General features: G+C 37.9%; 2 protein-coding genes across 2 annotated transcripts; one reads left to right on the top strand and one right to left on the bottom strand.

Moving 5' to 3' along the window:
* Positions 1–1323: 1323 nt before the first annotated feature.
* Positions 1324–8540, bottom strand: rrm1 (ribonucleotide reductase M1 polypeptide). Its single transcript, XM_056262073.1, has 19 exons — positions 8356–8540; positions 7630–7718; positions 6792–6969; positions 6597–6697; positions 6450–6509; positions 6307–6346; positions 5560–5722; positions 5273–5414; positions 5099–5182; positions 4857–5018; positions 4222–4301; positions 3942–4143; positions 3374–3523; positions 3071–3292; positions 2910–2986; positions 2069–2204; positions 1889–1984; positions 1624–1812; positions 1324–1545 (listed from the first exon to the last, which is right to left on the bottom strand). The coding sequence occupies exons 1-19, from the start codon at positions 8372–8374 to the stop codon at positions 1363–1365; spliced, it is 2373 nt and encodes a 790-aa protein (XP_056118048.1). The 5' UTR covers positions 8375–8540; the 3' UTR covers positions 1324–1362.
* Positions 8541–10994: 2454 nt separating this feature from the next.
* slc6a7 (solute carrier family 6 member 7) lies at positions 10995–24907 on the top strand. Its single transcript, XM_056262074.1, has 15 exons — positions 10995–11467; positions 12717–12927; positions 15981–16112; positions 16319–16467; positions 16571–16614; positions 18449–18587; positions 19111–19245; positions 19345–19448; positions 19535–19659; positions 19831–19943; positions 21039–21176; positions 21394–21493; positions 22627–22745; positions 23086–23259; positions 24734–24907. The coding sequence occupies exons 1-15, from the start codon at positions 11396–11398 to the stop codon at positions 24899–24901; spliced, it is 1923 nt and encodes a 640-aa protein (XP_056118049.1). The 5' UTR covers positions 10995–11395; the 3' UTR covers positions 24902–24907.
* Positions 24908–24956: the final 49 nt, after the last annotated feature.

Here is a 24956-nt window from a genome sequence, read left to right on the forward strand (position 1 = left end):
AACATATTCATTTTACAGCCAGGAAGTACTGTTAATTTAGAACAAAATAACAATTGTTTTTTATCATTTTAAAGTTAGTTTCCCTTGTTCTGCAGTACTGTTCAAAAGTTTGGGGTCTGTAAGATTTTTTAAAGAAATGTACACATTTAGTCAGCAATGATGCATTAAATTGATCAAAAGTGACCGTAAAAACAATTGCAACATCACACAAACCTAATTTTACATAAATATATTACAAAGAAATGCTATTCTTTCAACTTTCTGTATAAAAAGTATCAAAGTTTCCACAAAAATATTAAGCAGCACGACTGATTACAGAAGGATCATGTGACACTGAAGACTGGAGTAATTGCCAGCACAGTAATAAATCACATTTTAAAATAAAAATGGAAAATCTGGTAGTATTACTGTTTTTAATGTATTGTTTAAAATAAATGCAATCTTGGTGAGCATGAGGCTTCTTTCAAAACCTTTAACTTACAATGACCTCAAAACTTTTAAACAGTAGGGTTTTTTAAGTGACTAATACTTTTTTGGGCCACTGTATATATATATATACATATATATAAATAAAATGTACTCTGAGAGGCATTCTGGTTTCTTGGTATTTGAAATTCTAAAATGATTTGTAAAATTCAATTATTATAGAAGTCATGTTTTGTCATTAAAATAAACAATAAATGTGCAGTGTTCATGTCCCTTGAAGTATAAATTCATGTAAATTAATCTCAGAACCCTGAATACGTACACGCAGCCATGGTTAGAGGTACACGAGAACACATTTATAACCCCAGAGACCTCATGCACATGTTGCAGCTTGTTCAACACCTTCTGTTTGTGACACAGCTGCTTCATCCCATGAGGCCTCCACGACTATTCATAACCCAATCACCTGCAGCCTCAGACCCTCCCCATGCACCTCTACTGGAACGTCACACCTGTTCCCATAACCATACGAATATATGACCAGTTACTTCACTAATGGTAATGCTGGTGGAATTACATCAGCCAACAAAATCGTCAACTAGTGTTCAAATGTATGTAAAAGAAGATCAAATGACTTTTTCAGCATTTTATTTTATCAAAGCTAAACAAAACAAACATTCCCTTCCAAAAACATTACACTATAAATTACATTGTGCGTGTTGACAATTTATTGTCCCTCAACCACGAGTTTTAGGAAACTCTGCCAGAAGGATCATATTCAAAATTACTCCAAAACATCTTTTCATAAATCTGAACAAAGTTTGATCTTACCAAAATTCTTTATTGTACACAGATGGAAAAGTATAATAATATTATTCATATTAATTATTCTCTATGCCCATTATAAAAGGTTTATTACTGTACACACAGTTCAGTTTATGAACCGCACATCAGACACTCGTCTCGGTTCTCCAGCGAGCACACCATGGCGGCTATGTTGCGTTCTCTGGCTTCCTCCTCACTTTTCTGCGTCTCCTTCAGTTTCTCTTTGTTCAGAGTGAACTGGATGGGGTTGGCAGCTGGTTTAGTTCTCAGGTAGTACATTCCTGTTTTAAGTCCCTGTGGAGAGAAGTAGACGTACTATTTATCTATCAACTAATTCCTAAACTTCCCAGGCTCATGAAGTATCTAGTTTACCTGCTTCCAGCCGTAGAAGTGCATGCTGGTCAGTTTGCCATAGTTGGGTTCAGCAATGTGAATGTTGAGGGACTGGCTCTGGTCAATGAAGGCTCCTCGATCTGCAGCCATCTTTAAGATGGTCTTTTGAGAGATCTCCCACACCGTCTTATACAGCTCCTTCAGGTCATCTGGTATTGTGGGAATGCTCTGCAAAAAGAAGGACGTTTAGAAAGTGACAAAGCAAAAACAAAAAAAGTCATCTAAATTGTAAATGCCAACTAACCTGGATGGATCCGTTCTGAGAAATTAGCTGGTTTTTCATTTCCTCGTTCCAAAGACCTCTTTCTGTGAGGTCTTTGAGAAGATGTGGGTTCACGATCTAGAGGTAAACGAAACCCACTAGTTAATGATGTACAAAGACGTCAGTTTATCTTGCAAACGTTCACTGTAACATCAAGCCCACCTGAAACTCTCCAGACAGAACTCTGCGTGTGTAGATGTTGCTAGTGTAGGGCTCGATTGACTCATTGTTGCCCAGGATCTGAGCTGTGGAAGCAGTGGGCATGGGAGCCAGCAGCAGACTGTTACGCACACCATGCCTGAGGAGAAAAAGAATAATAAATGTGTGCATATATATATATATTAGTGCTGCCCTTGACTAAAGATTTTTCTAGTCGACTAGTCATTCATGTAAGCCATTAGTCGACTAATCGCACATTTGTTAATTTAATTACTTAAATACTGAGAATACTAAAACAATGAGCGTTTAATATATAGGTGTAATATACCCTATTCCGCATAAATCTTGCCCACAAAGCACCAGCAAAAGTAATGATTATTATGAATATGTCAGGAAAAAACTGCAAGGAGACATTTTAAGTATTTATTAATTATAAATGAGCGTTTTCTGTGTCAGCTGCAATGATGAAGTGGACAATGCTGACTCGCGATCTCCACAGTATAGTGGCATTATCTAATCAAACATGCACTCATTTGCATTAATTTCCAGAAAAAAAATCTGAACATTGGATAAAGCTTGGTTCAAAATGGTTTCATTTAGTTGACATTAGAGTTAAAGGTTTTTAAAGAAGGGATTTTCGATATATCTTTTCGATCACTCCATAAATTAGAAAATACTGTCAACAGCCAAAAGACAAACAAAAAAGAAAATATTAGGAACTAAACATAAAATCAGGCAAATGATATATGAACATCCATCAGTAAAACCTTTACAACATAGATAGGAATTACATGGTAAAATGTAAAGTTTTAAATAACACATTTATGAATGAGCAGTTACTAACTTTGCGATCTTCTCCTTGAGTGCCGCCCAGTCCCACAGGTCTGTAGGTGTCTTTTCCCACATATCATACTGCAGAATCTGTGAAATCACACCAGGAACAATAAGAGCTCTGTAAATCTCAACTAATATCAGATTTCCTTAAACTATAAACATCTAACTTACACCCTTGCTCACAGGACACCCAGGGTAGGTTTCATACGGTCCCAATTCTGCAGCCAGCTCATAGCTGGACTCCAAGGCAGCGTAGTAGATGGTCTCAAAGATCTGTGTGTTGAGAAGTTGAGCCTCTGCGCTCTCGAAGGGGAAGCGCATGAGAATGAAGGCGTCGGCCAGACCCTGAACACCAATACCGATGGGCCTGTGACGCTTGTTGGAGTTCTCTGCCTGTCAATTGAGAGAGATGTTCAACCTCAGTAGCGATTACAATAGTGCAGGATGGTTATAACGGAATAAACAGCACTTCACCTCTATCACTGGGTAGTAGTTGATATCGATGATTTTGTTCAGGTTCCTCACAATGACCTTTGTAACAGAGGCCAACTTCTGGAAGTCAAACGTTCGCTCTGAGGTGACGTACATGTTAAGTGCAATGGATGCCAGGTTGCAAACAGCCACCTACAAGGGAGTGTGGTTCTTCATGAATGCACTTTCCAATAGAGTCAACTTGTCATGTGACAGACAGTAAGCGATATTATACTGGTAACACTTTACAATAAGGTTCATTAGTTAACATTAGTTAATGTATTAACTAACAATGAGTAATACATTTGTTACTGTATTAATTCATATTTTTTAATGTCAGTTAATAAACATACAACTGTTCATTGTTTGTTCATGTTAAGTCACATTGCATTAATGTTAACAAATACAACCTTAACCCAAGTAAATGTTGAAATAAATAACAACTAAGATTAATAAATGCTGTTGAAGTATTGTTCATTCTTAGTTCATGTTAACTGAGATAGTTAACTAATGTACCTTATTGTAAAGTGTTACCATTATACTTTGTGTAGGTATTCTGCACCCTCCCTACCTCATCCTTACTGGTGTATTCTACTATCTCTGTGCACAGGTTACTGGATTTGATGGTGCCCAGGTTCTGCTGGTTGCTCTTGCGGTTGCAGGCATCCTTGTAAAGCATGTAGGGTGTGCCGGTCTCTGTCTGAGACTCAATGATGGCATGCCAGACCTGCTGAGCTTTCACCACACGCTTAGCTTTGCCCTCCTGCTCATAACTAAAACAAAAGATCACTGAATGATTAATAAACAATGAGTTTCATAGTTTCACAGTAGTAGAATTAATATTTTCACACCTTGTGTAGAGCTTCTCAAATTCCTCTCCCCAGCACTCATCCAGCCCGGGACAGTCACTGGGGCACATCAGAGACCAGTCCTACATGGGATAGGAGGAGCCACATGAGTTTTTGTTCTTAAAATGAAGCATTTGAACTAAATTGGATGTGTTAAACTTTATGTATATAAAAACCAATATATAAACAAACCATTCAAAAGTTTGGGATCTGTATGATTTTGTAATGTTTTAGAAAGAAGTCTCGTGTTCACAAAGGCTGCATTTATTAATTAAAAATACAGTAAAACAGTAATATTGTGAAGTACTACAGCATTACAAAACTTTTTTCTATTTTTTATAGATTTTCAACTAATTTATTCCTGTGATGGTAAAGCTCATTTTTTAGCATCATTAGTGTCACATGATCCTTCAAAAATCATTCTAATATGCTGATTTGCTGCATAAGTCAAGAAACTTCTTATCAATGTTGAAAACAGTGCTGCTTAATAACAGTGCCCCCCCCAGGATTCTTTGATAAATAGAAAGTTTAAAAAATGTTTTATCTTTTGATCTTCCATCTTGGCTGAATAAAAGATACATGAAGAAATCTGATATTTTAAAAATATCAAATAATTGTTAAGTTTAAAGTGGGCTCACCCCATTGGTCTCCACTCTCTTCATGAACAGATCAGGGATCCAGAGGGCATAAAACAGATCTCTAGCTCTCTGTTCCTCTTTTCCAGTATTCTTTTTGAGCTCTAGGAAGTCAAAAATGTCAAAATGCCAGGGCTCCAGGTACATGGCAAAAGCTCCTGGTCTCTGAAGTGAGGAGGACAGAAAATGTCAGTAATTCAAGCCAAACTTAACCCCCCTTAAATATCACATGTAAAATGTCTTACCTTATTTCCTCCTTGGTCCACATAGCGTGCTGTGTTGTTGTAGACACGAAGCATAGGAACCAGGCCATTTGAGTTGCCATTTGTCTAAATGACAAAAGATATTAAGTAAACCCAACTGCTGAATTTTAAAGTACCATTGGAATGAATCTAAAGCAGAGGATGAAGAAAACTCACCCCTGCGATGTAGCTGCCAGTGGCTCTAATGCAGCTCACTGCCACCCCGATACCTCCGGCAGACTTAGAGATGAGGGCACACTGCTTCAATGTGTCATAGATCCCATCAATACTGTCATCTTTCATAGCAAGCAGGAAGCAACTAGACATTTGACAAAAGGAAGTTGCTTGTGTTACGCATACAGTAGTCTACGGACTTTGCAAACAGTAAATAGGAAAACATTTGTTTTGAAAAACTGCCCCCTTGTGTCTGATTGCTGTATAGTGACTGATTTCCTGGTGCTCACCTGGAGAGCTGTGGCCGGTTGGTGCCAGCGTTAAAGAGTGTAGGAGAAGCATGAGTGAACCACTTCTCAGACAGCAGGTTGTAGGTTTCAATAGCTGCTGCAATGTCCTCCTTGTGGATGCCCACGGACACTCTCATCAGCATGTGCTGTGGGCGCTCAGCGACTGAAAACAGAAGCGGTCACAGTGTCACAGGAACGTTTACCATTCAGGTCAGTCTCTTTGTTCTTCTTCACCTCACTTGGATTTCCTTCATTAAAAATGCAATCTACCACTTCTTATTTTGGTCTTTTCTTTATGGTTTTCTATTTTTTCCTCTTCTCTCCATTAGGGCTGTGCTGGTAAATTTGACAAACGCAAAATGGTGGCCAAGTAGCACCAGCGTTGATAAGCCAAAACACTTTTTCAGTTTGTGAATGCTGTTTTACGTGACCATTATGACACAAGTGAAGCACAATGCTTTGTTTACCAAAGATATAATAGGTTAGCAATTAAATGTAACATCGCAGCAACAGAAATATTTGGATTAATGCAGAATGAGAGAGGTACGCGAGCCCATATATTCCACTGACGGAAGTATATATATTATATATATATATATTTTCCACCCCCCCAAACACTGCCAGTAGTTGGTCCATTACCACCTCGGTGGTAAAAAAAACTGCCACCGTCACAGCCCTACTCTTCATTTCCCTGTCATAATTTGACTATTTTATTTGCATACAGTGGATTTCATTTAACTAACTTACCCTTTCCATTGATCTTCAGCAGATACGAGCGCTCCAATGTCTAAACGAAATGTTAAAGAATGAGATTAACACCACAAAATGACTTTCAGGCAAACATTAGTGTATTTTTTTTTTTTTTACATTTTCTCTTGTTTCAGAATTACCTTGAAGCCAAAGAAGTTGTAAGAGAAATCTCGGTCAAATATGATGGCTGAGTTGAGGCGCTATGGAAATAAGGAAAAAACACATTAATTACAAATACTTGTGACACTGTGGGGATAAAATAAGAGAAATGTGCATATCATACTTACATCTTTGTTGGCCAAAACAATATCAAGGGTTTCTTTTGAAACCATAGGCGAGTGGCGGCTGTTCAGGGGATTCACATAGTTGTAGAGGTCCTCCATAACATCTATGATTGGAGGCAAGCAAGCAAATTAAAGGCATTAATTCATAGATTGTGAAGTGTAACATTGACATGAAACGGGTGATGCATGGCCACTCACCACTGAAGACCTTCTTAGTTTCTTTGTGAAGGTTGGACACAGCGATGCGGGCTGCTAGGATGGCATAGTCAGGGTGTTTGGTGGTGAGGGTGGCAGTGATCTCAGCAGCCAGGGTGTCCAGCTCTACCGTGGTCACGCCGCTGTAAAGGCCCTGAATCACCTTCATTGTGATCTGAGTCTGCAAAGCAAAACCATGCGACATAGGGTCAGAGCTTTACATTTGGCTTCTTGGAAGATGCTTCTTTAATGAAATGACTTAATACAGGGCTACATGGAAGACCTAGATGTTATGCAAGGTTCTAAGCATTATGTTTGAGGGTGGCCAATACAGTTTGTTTAAATATTACTAGGGTGTTGGCTCTTCTAACAGAAGTTGGAAGTGGCCTGTTATGAATGTACTGTTTGATGAATGACAAAGGCCTGGTTTCACAGACAGGGCTTAGATTAAGCCAGAATTAGGTCTCAGTTTAATTAGGTCATCCAAGTAGTTTTTATAAACAACATGGTGTAGAAAAAACATTACTGGTGGGCATTTTGAGACAAAACAATGGCACTGACATATTTTAAGATGTCAGTGCAAGTTGCTTTCAGTTAAGACAGCTCAAACATGCATTTTAGTCCAGGATTAGGCTTAAGCCTTATCTGTGAAACCGGGGGAAATTGTATTATGTGACTAGGCCATGGGTTTTCAAATTGGATGTGGGGGGGTCCCTTGCACAGGGATAATCATATTTGGGAGCCGTGGCATCTAAAAGATTGAAAACCCCTGGACTAGGCAATGGTTGGCTGTGCAAAGTGAGACAAATTTAAGATGTTTGGAAGCATTTTCATAACTTACAGGATCGACAAATTCAGAGTTGAGTCCATAGCAAAGTTTCTGTATACGTGATGTGATTTTGTCGAACATAACACGCTCCTGGCGCCCATCTGAGACAACAAAAACATCAGATAAATAATTAAGTCAAAATATTAAGTCAAATATAATAACACCCATAAAAAAGAATACATGGACATGATATGAACTGCAAATAAAGACATGATATGAACTTCAAATAAAGACATGAAATGTGGATAAAAATATGCTGCTCGTGAGTGTGGCATTACAACTTTAAACTTTTATAACCTGTAACTCGACGATATGTATTTTTAGCATTAACGTTACCCGCAATGACCTAGTTAATAAAGCGGTTGGCGCCAACTTTGAGTTAACAAAGGGAACAGCTAGTCGGCTGCTAACATAAACATATTCTCAAAGATTAGGTTATGTAGTTGGAAAAGTCAATTTAATAACACACAGCAAATAATTATGCGACCTTATCTAAGACTTCAAATGAACTCAATAGATTTAACGTTACATTCTTCTCTTTACGTGCAGACATTGAAACACGATTAAGGTCAATAAATGTTTGTTTTGCAGACCTGCCATCATTGTAGTTATGATGAGAACAATTCAGAAACAGTAGTTACACTTATATTAGCATTTAAATAGCACTTTTTTTTTACTATATTGCAAATGAACAGGTAAGCTAACGTTACTTGGAGGATGAGTGGGACTTTACGTTACCTCGCTTGATCACGTGCATGATTAAGGTCTCTGGTAGAGAGCACAGCACCAAAAAAAAAAGTACAAATAGTAGCTGTTATTTGTAGATAAAGTGTTGTTCTGCTGGCCGGCCTCACAGCTGCTCCTGCAGACAGTTGTTATGAACAAGTGCTGAGCGCGAAACACAAACCCGCCAGAACGTTTTTCGTCACCTTCCGGAACAAGAATCTTAGCCAATGGCCTTTCGCTCCTTCTTCTTCGTCGTCATCAAATTTATTAGACAACGGAAAAGAGTGATGTAACATTATAATCGTTACATAAAAAAGTATCAATACAAATATGTACAATGGTCACTTGAAATGTCTGAATTTTTTTTTTTTTTTGGATTCTGTACAAAACAAAACAAAACACACAGATGGATAAAATAACTGGGACACACCACTTAGTTATTGAATCCAGGCATTTCAATCAGACCCATTACCACAGGTGCATAAAACATTAGTTAAAATTAATGGGTAGTTTTGAAGAGCTCAGTGAATTCAAGTGTGGTACTGTGATAGGATGCCACCTTTGCAATAAGCATATTGTTTGTGAAATTTCATCCCTGCTATATATTCCACAGTCAACTGTAAGTGGTATTATTGGATATAGCAGAAACACAGCGCTTCATGGAATGGGTTCCCATGGCCGAGCAGCTTCATGAAAGCCAAGTACAATGCCAAGCGTCAGATGGAGTGACGTAAAGTGTGCCGCCACTGGACTCTGGAGCAGTGGAAACATGTTCTGTGGAGTCATGAATCAGTTTTGCAATCTGATGGGCGAGTCAGTGTTTGGCGAATGCCTGAAGAACGTTTCCTCCCTGACTACATTGTGCCAACTGTAAAGTTTGGTGGAGGAGGGATGTTCTTCTGGGGTTGGACTATAGGCCCCTTTTCCAGTGAAGGGAAAACGTATTGCTTCAGCATACCAAAACATTTTGGACAATGCTATGCTTCCAACTTTGTGGGAACAGTTTGGGAAAGGCTTTTTCTATTCCAGCATGACTGAGACCCAGTGCACAAAGCAAGGTCCGTAAAGACATGGTTGGATGAGTTTGGTGTGGAAGAAATTGACCCGCACAGAGCCTTGACCTCTACCCCATTGAACACCTTTGGGATGAACTGGAATGGAGATTACGAGCCATGTCTTATCATCCAACATCCACCTTTGATGTCAGAGATCATGTACCAATAAGATAGCTATGAGCTAGATGTCTAATCCAGGAGAAAGCTCTGTTAGCATTCTCATGTATCTCATTTGCTTGGCTGGCACAGGTTTTAATGTAACATTGCAGTATTTATTTTAAATGATTTATTCGTGCACATAAATTTTTTTTTAAATCATGTGGACTTAATTCATTCGTAACCTTTAATAAAAATATATTTCCTCTTTGCAGCGACATCTCTTCTCTTCTCTGATTACGTGTTAACTGGTGTGAGGGCGGGACAACCTGTCACTCACATGACATGACATCACAGCAATACCAAACCACAGCTATCTAATCAATTCCCAATGGAAAGTCCCTCCCTACATTATTTTCTTATGCGAGAAGCCGTTTCACTAAGAATATACATCATAATAGGGAAGAAAAGACTATCACAACTTCCATGAACAACCGTTCATGCTGACTTTAAAATCTTTCTTCACAGTACTTGTGGTACCATCAGCCAATCAGCATTGCCATGACATCACTTTCCATACAGTGACATAATTTCCAACTCAGGTGACAACTGAATGTGTCCACATGAGAAACTGAAATATTTGCCTTCTCAAGATTATAGACATTCCCTCAAAATTTCTAAACCTAACACAACACAACAAAATTAAACAGCTACCGATATAAGAAATACAACAATGAATACGTAACACAACAGTATAAAACATCCTATACATACATCCCAAAATTCATGATGTTCAGCTATTTACAGATTAAATTAGTTTGACTGGCAACCATTTCTGTTCATTTATCCCATTGATATTTTAGGATAACACTTATAGCCTATTATAGAACTTCTGGTTTTACTATCGTAATTCCCTGATGTAAATATAGCTGCATATCTATATTGTCATCATGCAAGTACAGATCATGTTTGAATTATAAAGACTGAAATCTCTAAAACTGTTTATGAAGCTCCTATTTGAATTTGAAATCACAAATAAAATAAAGTAAAATATTTTCATCATGTTCAGTTTTAGACATGTTTTTTTTACTTGTAGAAAACTGATTAATTAACACTGTTTTGTAAGAGTTTTTGATATAATCACATCCAGTTTGTATATTAAAATAAATACATAAATAAATGTATTTAATAATACATATTTATGTTAACGTTTATGAATAAATAGGCCTACACAAATAATAAGCTAGAATAGATTAATACATTTTAAATGAACAAATAAATAGCATTTGTAAATACTGATTGCATACAATTATTTTTATTAAATTGTATTATTTTATTTGTGTATTTAAAATATAATAGATTTTGTGTCTGCTGCTGACTCAAAAATCGAGTTGTGTCATAGGCTACCAAGCCAGGACACACTGCGGTTTCCTGCTGTTGTAGCGAACTTGCCTGCAGAAGTGACTTCCTGTTGAAATGAGACGAATACGCTTATCACTTGTCTGCACCTACAGTTTAGAGTCACGTCAGAGACAGACTGAAAGCTACATATATGGACTGATAAATATTAAAAAGAATGGAGGATGGGATGGGAATGACCCAACAGTGTTCATAGGAGGGGCATTATTTACGAGTTTACCTGCAGGAAGGTGAGCTCTGTGTGCGGAACAGACTCCGGCGCCTCCCTTCATCGACTGTTCCTCCCTCCCCCCAACCAACCACCAACAACATGGGTCATTGCAGTCCACCTGCTGCGCCTTGTAGTCAAGATTATTCTATTTTATTCTAAGGTATCTATGAAAGGTCTCTAGAACATTGCACTCTGTTTTAGAGTTAACCAGGATTCTCGATGAAACCATTAAGTGAACAATAGCGAGCATCAGAAGAAAAGCGCTGGGGAGATGCCAAGTGAGGAGGAGGCGAGAACAGCACCTGGAAACGGTGTGAATGTGAACGCAGCACCTACAAGAGAGGTACTTACTAATACTAATAAACGCAAATTCTTATTTTACTCTAGGGTTTTGATGTTATTTGAGTTTTGAATGAAACTTGGACTCGTTTGAACACTGTTGGTTGGTTTGCTGGTTTGTCGAGGTAACACAACCCGTCTGCTCTCATTCCTGTCCATGAATGCGTTTCACCACGGTTAACTAGTTTTTTTGTTGTTGTAAAAGTTAGTTTAAAAAAAAAGGTTAGTTAGTATTATTACATTTGTGTTAAGGTATAGGTAATCAAAAATGCTAATTCTACCCTCATTTGGTTCCATAAATGTTTTGCTTTTTTTTTTTTTTATCAAAAGGAGAATAACGGCCTCAGTCACTATTCACTTTCTTCTTTCCATACAGTGAAAGTGAATTGTGACTTGTCTTAATTTCTCTTTATCACTCCCTCGGTAGATAATAAACCAATAAAAATGTTCATTGGAAGGATGAGGATATAAGCTACTACTATATTCCTGAAGGAAAGGTGAATAAAGATAAAGACAAAACTATGATTACAAAATTTAACGTTGGTCTGTCTGCATACCATAGACAACCTAATAATAAATATTTATATGATGAAAAATGCCTGCAAATAATGGCAGTTACAGCCCCCCTTATTCAGTAGTGTGTCATCCATGTACTTTTAGCAATCAAATGACTTCCCTTTTATCTCACTATAGGGTTCATACTGCACAAACCAAACTGACCGTTAGTTCCTCATCCCAGACTTTAGTGAAATACAGAACAGGCTTATAGAGCAAAGTCTTCAGCTAAAAAAAAAAAAAAAAAAAAAAAAAAAAAAAAAAATTCAATTCATGCTTGATTTGAAGAGAAGTAATGCATGCTTCAATTCATGCTTGATTTGAAGAGAAGTAATGCAAACTAGATAAAAGCATTTGTCCAGGCACACTTTGATGTTGGCTTAAGAAAGCAAGGTGAAAAGTTTGAAGTAGTTTTAAAATCTTGATGTTTAAGATTTGAATAGTTTGAAGTAGCTAGAAAGTTTAAAGGTCAGGTAGATATTTTGCAAGGGTGTTCTTGATGGTTGTTAGGGTGTGGCTAGGCAGTTGCCAGTGTGATATCTAAAGCCTGCTGACGGCCTGATTCAAAAGATCTCTGAGTGGACTTACTCATCTTTATATCTTCTGACATAATTATTGAAAGACAAGGAGGTGTGTTGATCTGTTATATTGGTTGTGTTTGATCATTGATCATAATCTTTGAATGATCTTCTTGGCAGAGTTCAGGACAGCAGAACGGGTCTTCTCGCGATGCCGTCAGCCCCGTATCCCAGTCCCAACCTGAGCATCAAGCTCCATCCTCTGCACCTGCTCTGCCTCCCAGAGAACAGTGGGGTGGCAAATATGAATTTCTTCTTTCCTGTATTGGCTACTGTGTTGGCCTGGGAAATGTCTGGAGGTTCCCCTACCTCTGCTACCGAAATGGAGGAGGTGAGCGACAGTAAATATGAAAAAATAATCTGTTAGGATGAACAGAATGTACATTGTGGATCATTTAAGTTGTAAAATACAAGCTATTCTCAGTGTAAATGTGTGGTTCATTTACCATTATCTGGTGAAGATTTGCAGGCAAAATGCAGTAATTTCAATAGAATTCTGCCCCAAAAAAGTTCCCGGATAATTTTGTGAATGGGTCTTTCACAGGAAAACCAGGACGTTTGGTAATCCTAAACTGAAATCCATCCCTCTGACCAACCAACCAAAACCAAAACCCTTCCCTGTAGTAGGGAGGAGTGCACATTCCTCCTTTAAACCTCTGAAACAAATTTGGCTAAACCAAGACAACCTCAAAAAAAGGAAGAAATTTGCAATGTAAAGATGGTTAGTAATATAGATGAAGACACCTGTTCAAGGATTGTGGGAATAGGTGATGTAGAAAAGCACTGAGAGGTTATAGGTTTTATTACCATAGTAAATTCTCAAAGGGGTCCTATTATTCATGCTTGATTGTTCAAAAAACACATTATTTTTCACATATTTTACATTACAGCTCCTCTCTCCCCAGTCTATCTCGAACTAGTCATTTTGGATGAAGCCCCTCCTTTTTAAAGGGGTCATATAATGCCATTTTTGTACAAGCTAATATGATTCTTTAGGGTTTAAATTAAAAATTCTCATTAGTATTGTAAGAAAACACTTATTTTACCTGGTCAAAAACAGCTCTGTTTTCAGCACGCCGTTTCAGTGCATATGACTTTAAATGATAATGAGGTTTGCTCACTCCGCCTCTCTGTTCTGTGCCTACACGTTTGTAACACAATAACACAATAACCATAACGTGTTGTTCATTATAAACGTGGGATTATGAATTATATTGAGAACATCATTCATAGAAAACATGCCGTAATGTACCCTGAGTGTAAACCTTAGACGCATTCATTGTGAAGCGTGCAGCTAGCGATTTGCAAAGATTAATATATTAATATAAAGTTTAATAAAACGTTACACTCACTTCAGTTGTTCTAGAGGTTCAGCAGGAACACGAATATCTGGTACCGATCCTTTTTTCATGAGCAGCTTCTTAGCAAAACCAGCTTTATACTGATCCTCCTTTATAAAGCAGTCTGGTGTGAAATGATTCGCGCAAACATGAGGGCATTGACGTTGCTCGTGGGGAATTTTCCCTTCGAAAACAAACTCAGCCACTGCGTCTTCAGCGGTTCGGATTTAGGAACATTAAAATGACTGCTGTGTTCGTTATTACACCCAAGAACAGAACACCACAATCGCTTAGACGCCATTCTGCTCATAGACAGTGCTCCAGCGTATCAACAATGACCGCGCCGGTCCGCGCAGACTATGATTGACAGCTCGCTCAAGAGCGAGGGCGGGTCTGTGTTGAAATGCTCCTGTCAATCAACAATCGTGGGAGGGGCTTCCGACCGTGTGATGTCACACGGTCGAACGGCTTGATTTGAGGCAGGGGAAAACATATAAGGAGATTAAAACAAAAACACTGGATGGATTTTTATCATTTTATGATGGTTGTGTACAGGCACTGCCAACACACATTTCAGTACAATCAACTTGTAAAAGTGCATGTACCATTATATGACCCCTTTAAATAGAATATGTGCTGTGATTTTGGTTAGCTGGCCCAGTGTGTTGTGATTGGCACCGCTTAGCGCGTTTGTGAAATATCCCGCACCTCTGTAACTGCAAGCTCTACTCAGATTTAAATATTAACGATTTATACCACAGAGTGGTATGTTTTTTGTCATTTTCTTATAGATATGATGTTATCCACCATTTAATCATATTTGTCGGAAAACTATGGTAATACAAACAGTAACCGATCACAAAATCATGGATAATTTTCCTAAGGGTCGGTGAACAGTCTTACCAGTCAAGAGCTGCACAATTCTGGATAAATTAAGAATCACACTTTTTGTTTTGTTTAAAATAGCAATCACGATTCTGAATAGACACCTAAACAATATAGTATATTACATTTTTTATTATTAATTTGAATTAATTATTTTTGTAAAAATCTGTTTGAATGAATGATTCAATGACTCGCTCATACATCCATTACTGGATAAATATAATGATACTGTGTGTGTGATTGTTTGTGAAGCTTTTCATATCTATACATAATGACAACTGCGCTCTCTGGGTCAGCGGCAGCACCAACACCAACGCTGTGATTGGACTCGTCAAAGGTTTAAAAGACTCATGAGAATCGTTGACATTTTGGAATAAGATTGGTGTTTGAATCGAGATTGCGATCGTTTAACGATTAATTGTGCAGCTCTAACACACAGTGATGTTTCAGTTCTGTTCATGATTAGTTATATACAGAATTATCAGGACTTTAACATGGGCATATATAATCTTTGTTTGGCCTCATCATCACATAGTAGAGCTATTACATCAATTAGACTAGTTTCTTAACAGTAAATCTGTTAAGATTTACTGTTAATATTTACTGTTAACATTTATATACATTTTTTAAAAATCACAGCTTTCCTGACAGGATGTTTTCATATCCATAGGTAAATATATTAGTTTTTTAAGGTTCTGGATGGTTTGAAGAGACTTATTTAATGTGAAATGTATAAATAATGCAAATCCTGAGGGAAAAAGAAACCCATTGACAAATCCCAGTGATTTAGGAGTGTGGAATCACTGGCACAAAAGACATCATTTGGGGTTGTGGCCCAGTGGTTGGTGTACATGTTCTAACATGTTGAGCTGTGTCTGACTCATGCCATTTAAAACAAATATGAATAAGAATAAAAGTGTTTAAAAGGCCGAAAATTAACATTGACAACAAAAATTCAAATGTAAGCATTTGGCAGATGCTTTTATCCAAAGTGACTTCCATTGCATTCAAGGAATACATTTAATCAGTTCTCGACTTTCCTGGGAATCGAACCTATGACCTTGGCATGGCTAGTGCCATACTCTACTGTTTGAGCAACAAAATAAGCTTATAAGTTTCTGAAATAGAACATTGACTGTTATCCTGTGTTGGGTTGCAGGTGTGTTTCTCATCCCGTACTTCATCATGCTTTTCTTCACTGGAATGCCTCTCTTCCTCATGGAGCTCAGCCTGGGCCAGTATGGAGCTGCAGGTCCCATTACCGTCTGGAAGTGCTGTCCGCTCCTCAAAGGTACCACAACACATGCAATTCACCAATTCAGCAGCTTAATTATGGTTTGTAAATTGGGCTGTGGGTTTGAGTTCTATTCATTATTCAAAGTCGTGTAACCACTTTGCATAAGTAAGAATAAATAGCCCCTCTGTATTGTAATAATCAGTAATTAAATACAGGGCTAAACAAAAGGAGCTGACTGTGTTGTCTTGGCCTCGTTTCAGGGATTGGCATAGGGATGCTGTGTGTGTCCATTCTTGTGTGTCTCTATTATAATGTCATTATCGCTTGGACATTCTACTACCTGGGCAGCTCTTTCCAGAGCCCTCTTCCCTGGTCATGTGATGCCCTTCATAACATTGCCTTTTGTGGAGTAAGTCTTACTTTTCTGCTCAAAAGTTAACATAAAATGTTGAACAATTGTAATTTGTAGCCTTACAGACTGCTGCCTATCATCTGTATTTTTCTCTCCACAGAACAAAACTAATGTCACCCAAAGTCCCTCTGAGGTCTTCTGGAAGTAAGGATTCTCAATTATTCTTTTTTTCTCAGTTTCTCTATACAAATTTACTAAACTAGTCTGTAAATTGCCTTCTTTTATAAATAAATACAATTAAATGAAAAATTATTTTAAAAATACCATCATTGATTTTGAAACTAGTGTATATTAATATATTAACTGATGATCCATAAAATGTGCACAGTTCTGACATGATGTGTAAGCCACTTATTAGGAGTAAATTAAAGCGAGTCACTGTGAAGAGGCAAAAACAACGCAAGAAGTGCTCAAAATACAAAGTGCAGGCATTTCTCAGAGTAGCATAAGCCAGACAAGGGAGGATTAAGGGAAAAGGAAAGAGTTATTTTTATTTTTATGAGGTTAAGTGCTCACGGAAGATATGAATTTTCAGTTGTCTTTTGAATGTTGTCAGGGATTCTGCATTCCGGATGAGGGTGGAGGAGATCATTCCACCAGCATGGAACTGTGAATGAGAATGTTCTCTAGAGAGTTCATTTTTGGCTCTCTGTGATGGTACCACGAGCCGTCGCTCATTGACTGATCGTAGGCTTCTGGTAGGGAGGTAAACTCGTAGGAGCGAGTGAAAGTAGGAGGGAGCTGAGCCTGTGATAGATCTGTAAGCAAGCGTCAATGCCTTGAACTTGATGCGAGAAGCGAGTGGTAGCCAGTGCAGAGACATGAACAGAGGAGTGACGTGGGCTCTTTTGGACTCGTTGAAGACCAGACGAGCTGCAGCATTTTGGATCATTTGTAGAGGTTTAGTTGCACATGATGGAAGTCCAGCCAGAAGAGCATTGCAGTAATCCAGCCTAGATATGACCAGGGCCTGGAAGAGAAGTTGTGTTGCATAATTGATTATTAGAAGTTTTTCATAGAAATTTGGGTAACATTTTACAATAGGTCTGTAAATCTGTTAAGTGTCATGTACTAATCATTTTAATATTTACAGCATTTATTAATGTTGATTTATAAATGTACTATTCATTGTTATTTGTTTATAATTAATGTAATCATAATCATGTTTATAACTGTTTTATTTATTAAATATGTGTATGTTAAAATTAACATGCACTACCATTCAAAAGTTTGGTCACTTTTTAGAAATTAATACCTTTATTCCACAAAAATGCATAAAATTGATCAAAGGTGTCTTTAAAGATATTTATAATGTTACCAATGATTTCTCTTTTAAATAAATGCTGTTCATTTGGACTTGAATGTATCAAATATTAAGCAGCACAACTGTTTTTGACATTTATAATAATCAGAAAAGTTTCCGAGCATCAAATCAGCATATTAGAATGATTTCTGAAGGATCATGTGACAAGACTGGGGTAATGATGCTGAAAATTCAGCTTTGCCATCACAGGAATAAATTACATTTGAAAATATATTAAAATAGAAAACAGATCATTTAAATTGTCATATTATTTCACAATATTACTGTTTTTGCTGTATTTCTGTTTAAATAAATGCAGCCTTGGTAAGCACAAGACTTCTTTCAAATGCATTAAGACAATCTTTGAATGGTAGTGTAGATTAAATAAATGCTGTAAAAGTATTTTCAAGCTCACCTGCATGAACTAATGAACCGAAATTGTTGCCATAATTTGATTGTTCATGTTTCATGTTTGTTCACATCCTTGAATCTAAAAATACCACAGTTAGAGGTGTGATGATCTGTTGTTACCGACACACACAGACCTGTAACATCTATTCTAGTGTTCTGTGGCGAGACTAATGCTAATGTACCACAAACCACTTGAAACAGCCCTAGCCGATGGCACAATACTGCATGTTGTACTTGAGGCTTACACAGTGTTTGTGTGTTCAGTGTAAAGGTTCTGGGTGTGGTGAACAGTGAAGGGCTGCATGATCCCGGTCCAGTGCGTTGGCCTCTCGCTCTCTGTTTGCTGGCTGCCTGGGTGGTCATTTTTCTCTGCATGCTCAAGGGCATTCGCAGCTCCGGCAAGGTAAGATGTCGCAGTGCATCCAGTTGGCTTTTATCCCAATAGGAAAGTAGCTTTACGTTGTTTTTTTTTTGTTTTTGTTTTTTTTCCATAAAATTTTAGTTCAAGTTTAAATAATTGTTTTTGTGGGTTTTTTTGTAATTTTTTTAAAATAAGTTTTTAAAAAACATTAATATAGTTGCTAGCTTGCTATTGATTTTTATTTTAGTTATAGTTATTTTAATACATCACAGACATCCCACCTCTTCTGGAAGTTCCGGGAGTCTCACGCATATTGATAGCGGCTCCCTGACGCCCGCAAATTATATACAATATCCCGGAAATCAAGCGAGAGCCCCGTTTCTCTGTGTGTGTGTTCCCTTGGCAACTAGCTAAAATAAAATGGTGTTTTTTAAAAATATATTTAATTGAATTTTTTATGGTTTGAGTTAATTGTAATTTCCCTGGTGTGGAGGCCATTTCAGAGCAGAGGAGAATATATTCTTACATGATACAAATTATTTTCCCATCTTTCCTCTGATGTAAGGTGGTGTATGTGACTGCCACCTTCCCCTATTTTGTGCTGGTGGTCCTCATCATCAGAGGGGCCACCCTTGAGGGCTCCTTAAACGGTGTCGCCTTTTACCTCACCCCAAACTGGGTCAATTTGGCTGATGCACAGGTACCATCTACTAAACAATGCAATTTTTTTTTAAATCAATGCTACAGTTTTCCATTTCTTTCAGCTTTGTACACACTTTGTAACTTCCTGTCATTGTAGGTGTGGAATGATGCTGCGTCGCAGATCTTTTATTCTTTGGGTATTGGTGTTGGTGGCCTCCTGTCAATGGCGTCTTACAATAAATTTGACAATAATGTCATCAGGTTAGGCTTTTTTACTGTGGGAAAAAACAGTTTTTGCTTTTGGTCTCATGAAACTTAAAGGTCTTAAAATGATTTCTTTCCTGCAGGGATACTCTGATTATCACCATAGGGAACTGCGCTACCAGTTTTTTTGCTGGCTTTGCCATTTTCTCTATCCTGGGTCATATGGCTTGGAGGAAGGGAGTGCCCGTGGGTCAGGTGGCAGACACAGGTACAGCCTGTTTAGCCTGTTTTCTTCCTCTTCTGACATCCCGGATAGCTCAGCACACACCAGCCCTATGATTTACAGTCACATAAAATGTTTTTAAATCCTTGCAGTTTCAAAGCCAATACGTAGTTTATTATTTTTCAAGAACTTATGTCATTGTATTTAACCTTTTAGGTCCTGGTCTGGCGTTTGTTGCCTACCCAGAAGCCCTTGCTCTTCTCCCTGGATCAGTGTTTTGGTCCATTCTGTTTTTTCTCATGCTCTTTATGCTGGGAGTGGACACACTGGTAAGACCCTGCAGTGCATTCAGGTTTTTAAGTTTGACAGTTATTCATGTTGGAGACCATTTTCATGTTGTGTCTAATGTCACACCACACACATACACTATCATTCAAAGGTTTGGGGTTGGTAAGAATATGTAATGTTTTTGAAAAAAGTCTCATATATTAAAAAAAAAAAAAAAAAAAATACAGTAAACTAGTAATATCGTGAAATATCATAACAATTTAAAATGTAATTTATTTCTGTAATGGCAAAGCTGAATGTTCATGTCATTACTCCAGTCAACAGAAATCTTTTGTAACATTATACATGTCTTTGACTGTCACTTTTGATCAACTTACTGCATCCTGTCTAAAAAGTATTTCTTTTAAAAAATCGGATCCCAAACATTTGAATGGTATGCAAACATTATTTGTGCACGTGTACTGTACACATAAGAATAATCATTTGAATCTAGGGAGACTAGGACCTGACATACAGATATGCCCGTTTATTTCTTTAAAAAGGAAAGAATGATCCATATTAAATGACTGGAAAGGCCATGGGAACCTGATTGGTCCAAAAGTGTGAGAACTCTGTTTGATAGGAATCCAAGTGATCGGGTTTCAGTGTTTCTGGATTCGAAATGTTATTGTAGGAAACATCAGTATTCAGGAAGCAGATTTGTCAAGAGATGTGTGAAATAACAGTGTACAATACATCCTGTCTTCATGCACATTTACTGAAATGAGTGTTGTAGCTCAGGGATGGGATGTGCAGTAACACAGCGGTCTTCCTTCCTCTGTCTTCCCCTGAAAGCCCTGTCTGTCTTTCAGTGTCACTAAGTTCAGTTTCAGAGTATTGTATTGCTTTATATATACAACAAATATAGCTTGAATATACTGCAGTTTGGAATGAGCACAAACAGATGATGGTGAATGATGGATGGCACACAGCAGTCCTTGTGTTGCCCTAACAGCAAACCGAGGATCTGTTTAATTTTGTTGATGTAGATGTCAGGGAAACTTATGACATGTTTGTATACTCCAGACAGGTTAAGAGAGGACACTGTCCTTTGTTTAATTCTTGCTATTGTGAAGTTCTCTCTCTGTGTCCTGTAGTTTGGTAACATGGAGGGCATCTGTACAGCAGTGATGGATGAGTTTCCTCAGCTCAGATCCAATCTGAAGCACAAGACGCTGTTCCTGGCGCTGCTCTGTTTCGCCTTCTATCTGATGGGCCTGCTGCTTATCACTGATGTAAGAGGAGCAAACGAACCGATATTAGTGTTCCGTATTTGACATTTTTATAAATACTTGTGTACGGATGTCCAAGGTTTAGTTATGCTTCTGAAATGTTTAATATCATAATTCATCATCTTGTCCATCTTCATATTGTTCATTAGGGATCTTCTTCATGCTATTACTGTTTTTGTTGTCTCATATTTTCATTTTGTCCTGTGTTTTTTCATCACAGGGTGGGATATACTGGTTCACGCTTATAGACTCCTTCAGCACTAGCTTTGGTCTCATCATCATTACTCTCTTCATGTGCATTGGCATCTCATTCTTCTATGGTACACTCTCTTTGATATAGTAGTTTAAGGGGGTGTTCACACTTGGCAGGTTTGGTTCGATTAAAACAAACTCTAGTGCGATTGCTCTGTTGGTGTGGTTTATTTGAATAAGTGTGAACGCCGCCATCTGAACCTTGGTGCGCACCAAACAAGCGGACCGAGACCACTGAAAAAGTGAAATGAACTCTGTTGAAATTAAACTGAAATATGAACGCAACATGGACCAATGACATCTAAATGAACCAAAAACTGGACATGTCTATGAGACCCTAAAAAGGACAGAATGCTCAAGCATACCTAGTTTGCTTAGTTGCACATTACAGTTGCGTATAGGTGTTGAAAATACTGTCTTGCAGCAGATCTTCATTTATGTGGAACCGAGGAATTCCTGGTACTGTTTTGACACTTTTTCACATTTTATAAACTCTTCATGAGTTCTAAGCTGGTAGAAGTAACATCACATGTACGCACATACAACGAGCATGTTTAGCCCAAAACACAGCATTGTTTTCAGTGTTCTGTCGTAAAATACATATTCAATATAAAAGCCGTTTTATTGTTTTGTATCTTTAGGTTCGGCCTGAAAAATGACAGTGTGAATCAGAACTAAATGTATCATTTTCTTTTTGGTCTGGACCAAAAGAACCAAGAGAACCCAACTACAAGTGTGAACTAAGATTCATATAGCACATAAAACTGAAAAGCACCTGCAGTCAGATTGCCTTAGAGTAAAGCAACTTTTTGGGTTTTTATGAGTCCATAGGAAGCAAAATTAATGGTTTAAAGGAACAGTATCAGGTCGATATTGTTGGTGCTTCTGATGAAGAACACAACACGCATATTCACATCTGATGCACTTATTCTGATATAAGATATTCTGCTTTGTGTTTCTGAGTTACATGAAATGTTATATGAAAAGTTCTCTAATTTTGACAGCATGTCCATTTTAGACCAATATTGTTTCAATAGAGCTTTATAGAAAAATACTAAATTTTCTTGTAGTCATTTTACATTCATTGGTTTGGCTAAGTGTCTGCTAAATAATAATCAACCTCTCTGTCACATGTTCCTTTACGTCATGTGACTGCATTCTGAGATCTATATTATATTTGCATATGCTGATGTGATTGCAGGGGTGAACCAGTTCTGTCAGGACATTGTGGACATGATCTGTCACTGCCCGCCCTGGTGCACAAAACTGCTGTGGTACTTTAAAGCCTGCTGGGTGGTTTTCACTCCCTTTCTGCTTACAGTGAGTGTCCTGTTTTTGGTTGGGTTGTTTTTTGGAATCAGCCTCATCTTTTAACATGTAATGATGTATATTGTGATCTTTCTGTTTATGATGAACAGTTATGTAATTGTGAAATAATGTAATATGGAAATGTTCATCAGACTTTTAAGGGTCAGAACAGAATTGTATTACGGGTAGAAACTTGCCTCTGCAGCAAAGTGTGGAACCAAACACCATATCTGTCCTGCGTCCAGTGTAATGAATAATTCAGAGTTGCTGGGACACTGACAGTGATGGTTCCCATTCACAGAGGCATCTGTCTTTATATTCAGAATGCTAAGCGATTGTTTTGTCTGTGCAGTTCATCCTGACCTACATCTTCATCGAGATGTACCGCACGTCTCTGACCTACGGCTCATACGTGTTTCCGACCTGGGGCAAAGCGCTGGGCGTGTGTATGGGTGCCTTCTGCTGTCTGCAGATTCTCATCTGGGCCATTGTGGCTGTCAGTAAAGAGTCTGGCACTCTTAAAGATGTAAGTTCCTCCAAATCACCATATATTAACATTTTTATTCCGCAAGGATGCATTTAACTAATCAAAAATGACAGTAAAGACATTTATAATGTTATAATAAATTTTGATTTCAAATAATAATAATTATTTAAATTAAATGAATAATTAATACATTTTGAATGAATGTAAATAAATGATTTAAATAAAAGTTTCAAATATTATTTAAAGTGCCCCATTATGCTTTTTTGGATATATCTTTTTGTGTCGTTTGTAATATAGCTGTTTGTGAATGTAAAATGTCTGCAAAGTTTCAAAGATCAAAGTGCTCTATAAATAATCGATTCTGAACTGCCTGAAACGAGTCGTCAGTAATTCCAGTCTCTCTAGCTATGTTTCCATCCACACGTTTTTATCTGCATTAAGTGATATCGAATGAAAAATTAAGTAAAATTAAATTTACTTAAAATTCGATTGAATTTCATGAATATCGACTCAAATGAAATACGATCGGTCTTATCGGATTTTATCTTGATCGATATAGGGCTTATGCGATAAACGCGGATGGAAACGTTATTATGGTGCGATCCATTTTGCCTAGTAAAACTTTGTTCGCAAATGTTGGCTTGAATGTTGTGCAATTCGGTGAGAAAATGAATGGAAACACCTTAACATGTCTCAAATCAATTCGATATACCAATTTGATCGCAAAACAGCATGTGACGTCATTACGCACAGGTTTTTATCCACTTTAAAGCTGTTTGATGGAAACACACTTTCACCAGCTTTATTCACATGAGGTTTTTTACCGAACTTCAGATAATTCGATTGACAAGTGGATGGAAAGATGGCTACTTACTGCACAAACTTACGTAGGCCTGTAACAAATTAGCATGAATGCCAGCCGATGGACTTCATTGGCTGCCTGGAAACAGCGTCTACTTTGACCCGCCCTTAAACACTGTATTTGTAGCTGAGGCCTGGAAGAGTCTGGTTCGTGTTGTCGATATGTCGAGAAAACACCGTTTTCTGCACACTGAAAGCAAATTCACTTTGTATGCACTTCCAAAGGATGAGGACTCAAGCTGGAATTGATATGGTTAAAACGGACGCCATCATTACTGTTCATATCACTTTCTAAACAAGCTCCGAGGAAACCTCCTGAGCAGACACTCAAATGTGGTAATGGGCGTTTTGTTTCTGACACCTGCTGTAAGCGGTAGACCAATCACAACAGACTGGGCCATCTGACCAATCAGAGCAGAGTAGCTCTCAGAAAGGCAGGGTTTAGAGAGACTGAATCCTTTATCGAACCGTTTCAGACACTGAGAAAAGAGGTGATGCTGTAGATAATGAGCAAATTAAAGTGTTTTTTGATCTTGGATGCATGTAAACCTATTGAAGGAGACCTCCAACCTTTAAAATGGCATAATAGGGCACTTTAATTTTTCAATAAACATTGCATGTGTTAATTTTGACCTATGTTTCTTACATTCAGCGCTTTAAGAAATCCATTCGTCCCCTCAACTCCTGGCGTGTTAACAACATAAACACGACCTCACAGGAGCAGCACGTGGAGCCCCAGAGAATAGAGGGACCCTTCACGGTTAACCTGACTGAAGCAGACTTCACCGCCATGAACTGGGAGGCCATAAGCGAGGCGTAACACTCTCAAAAGGACACTTACTGGTGAGGACTTCTGTCTAGAGAACAGTACTCTT

Source organism: Rhinichthys klamathensis, unplaced genomic scaffold (genome assembly GCF_029890125.1).
Source record: "Rhinichthys klamathensis goyatoka isolate OS25496 unplaced genomic scaffold, OSU_Roscu_1.1 h1tg000191l_1, whole genome shotgun sequence".
Lineage (NCBI taxonomy): Eukaryota > Metazoa > Chordata > Actinopteri > Cypriniformes > Leuciscidae > Rhinichthys > Rhinichthys klamathensis.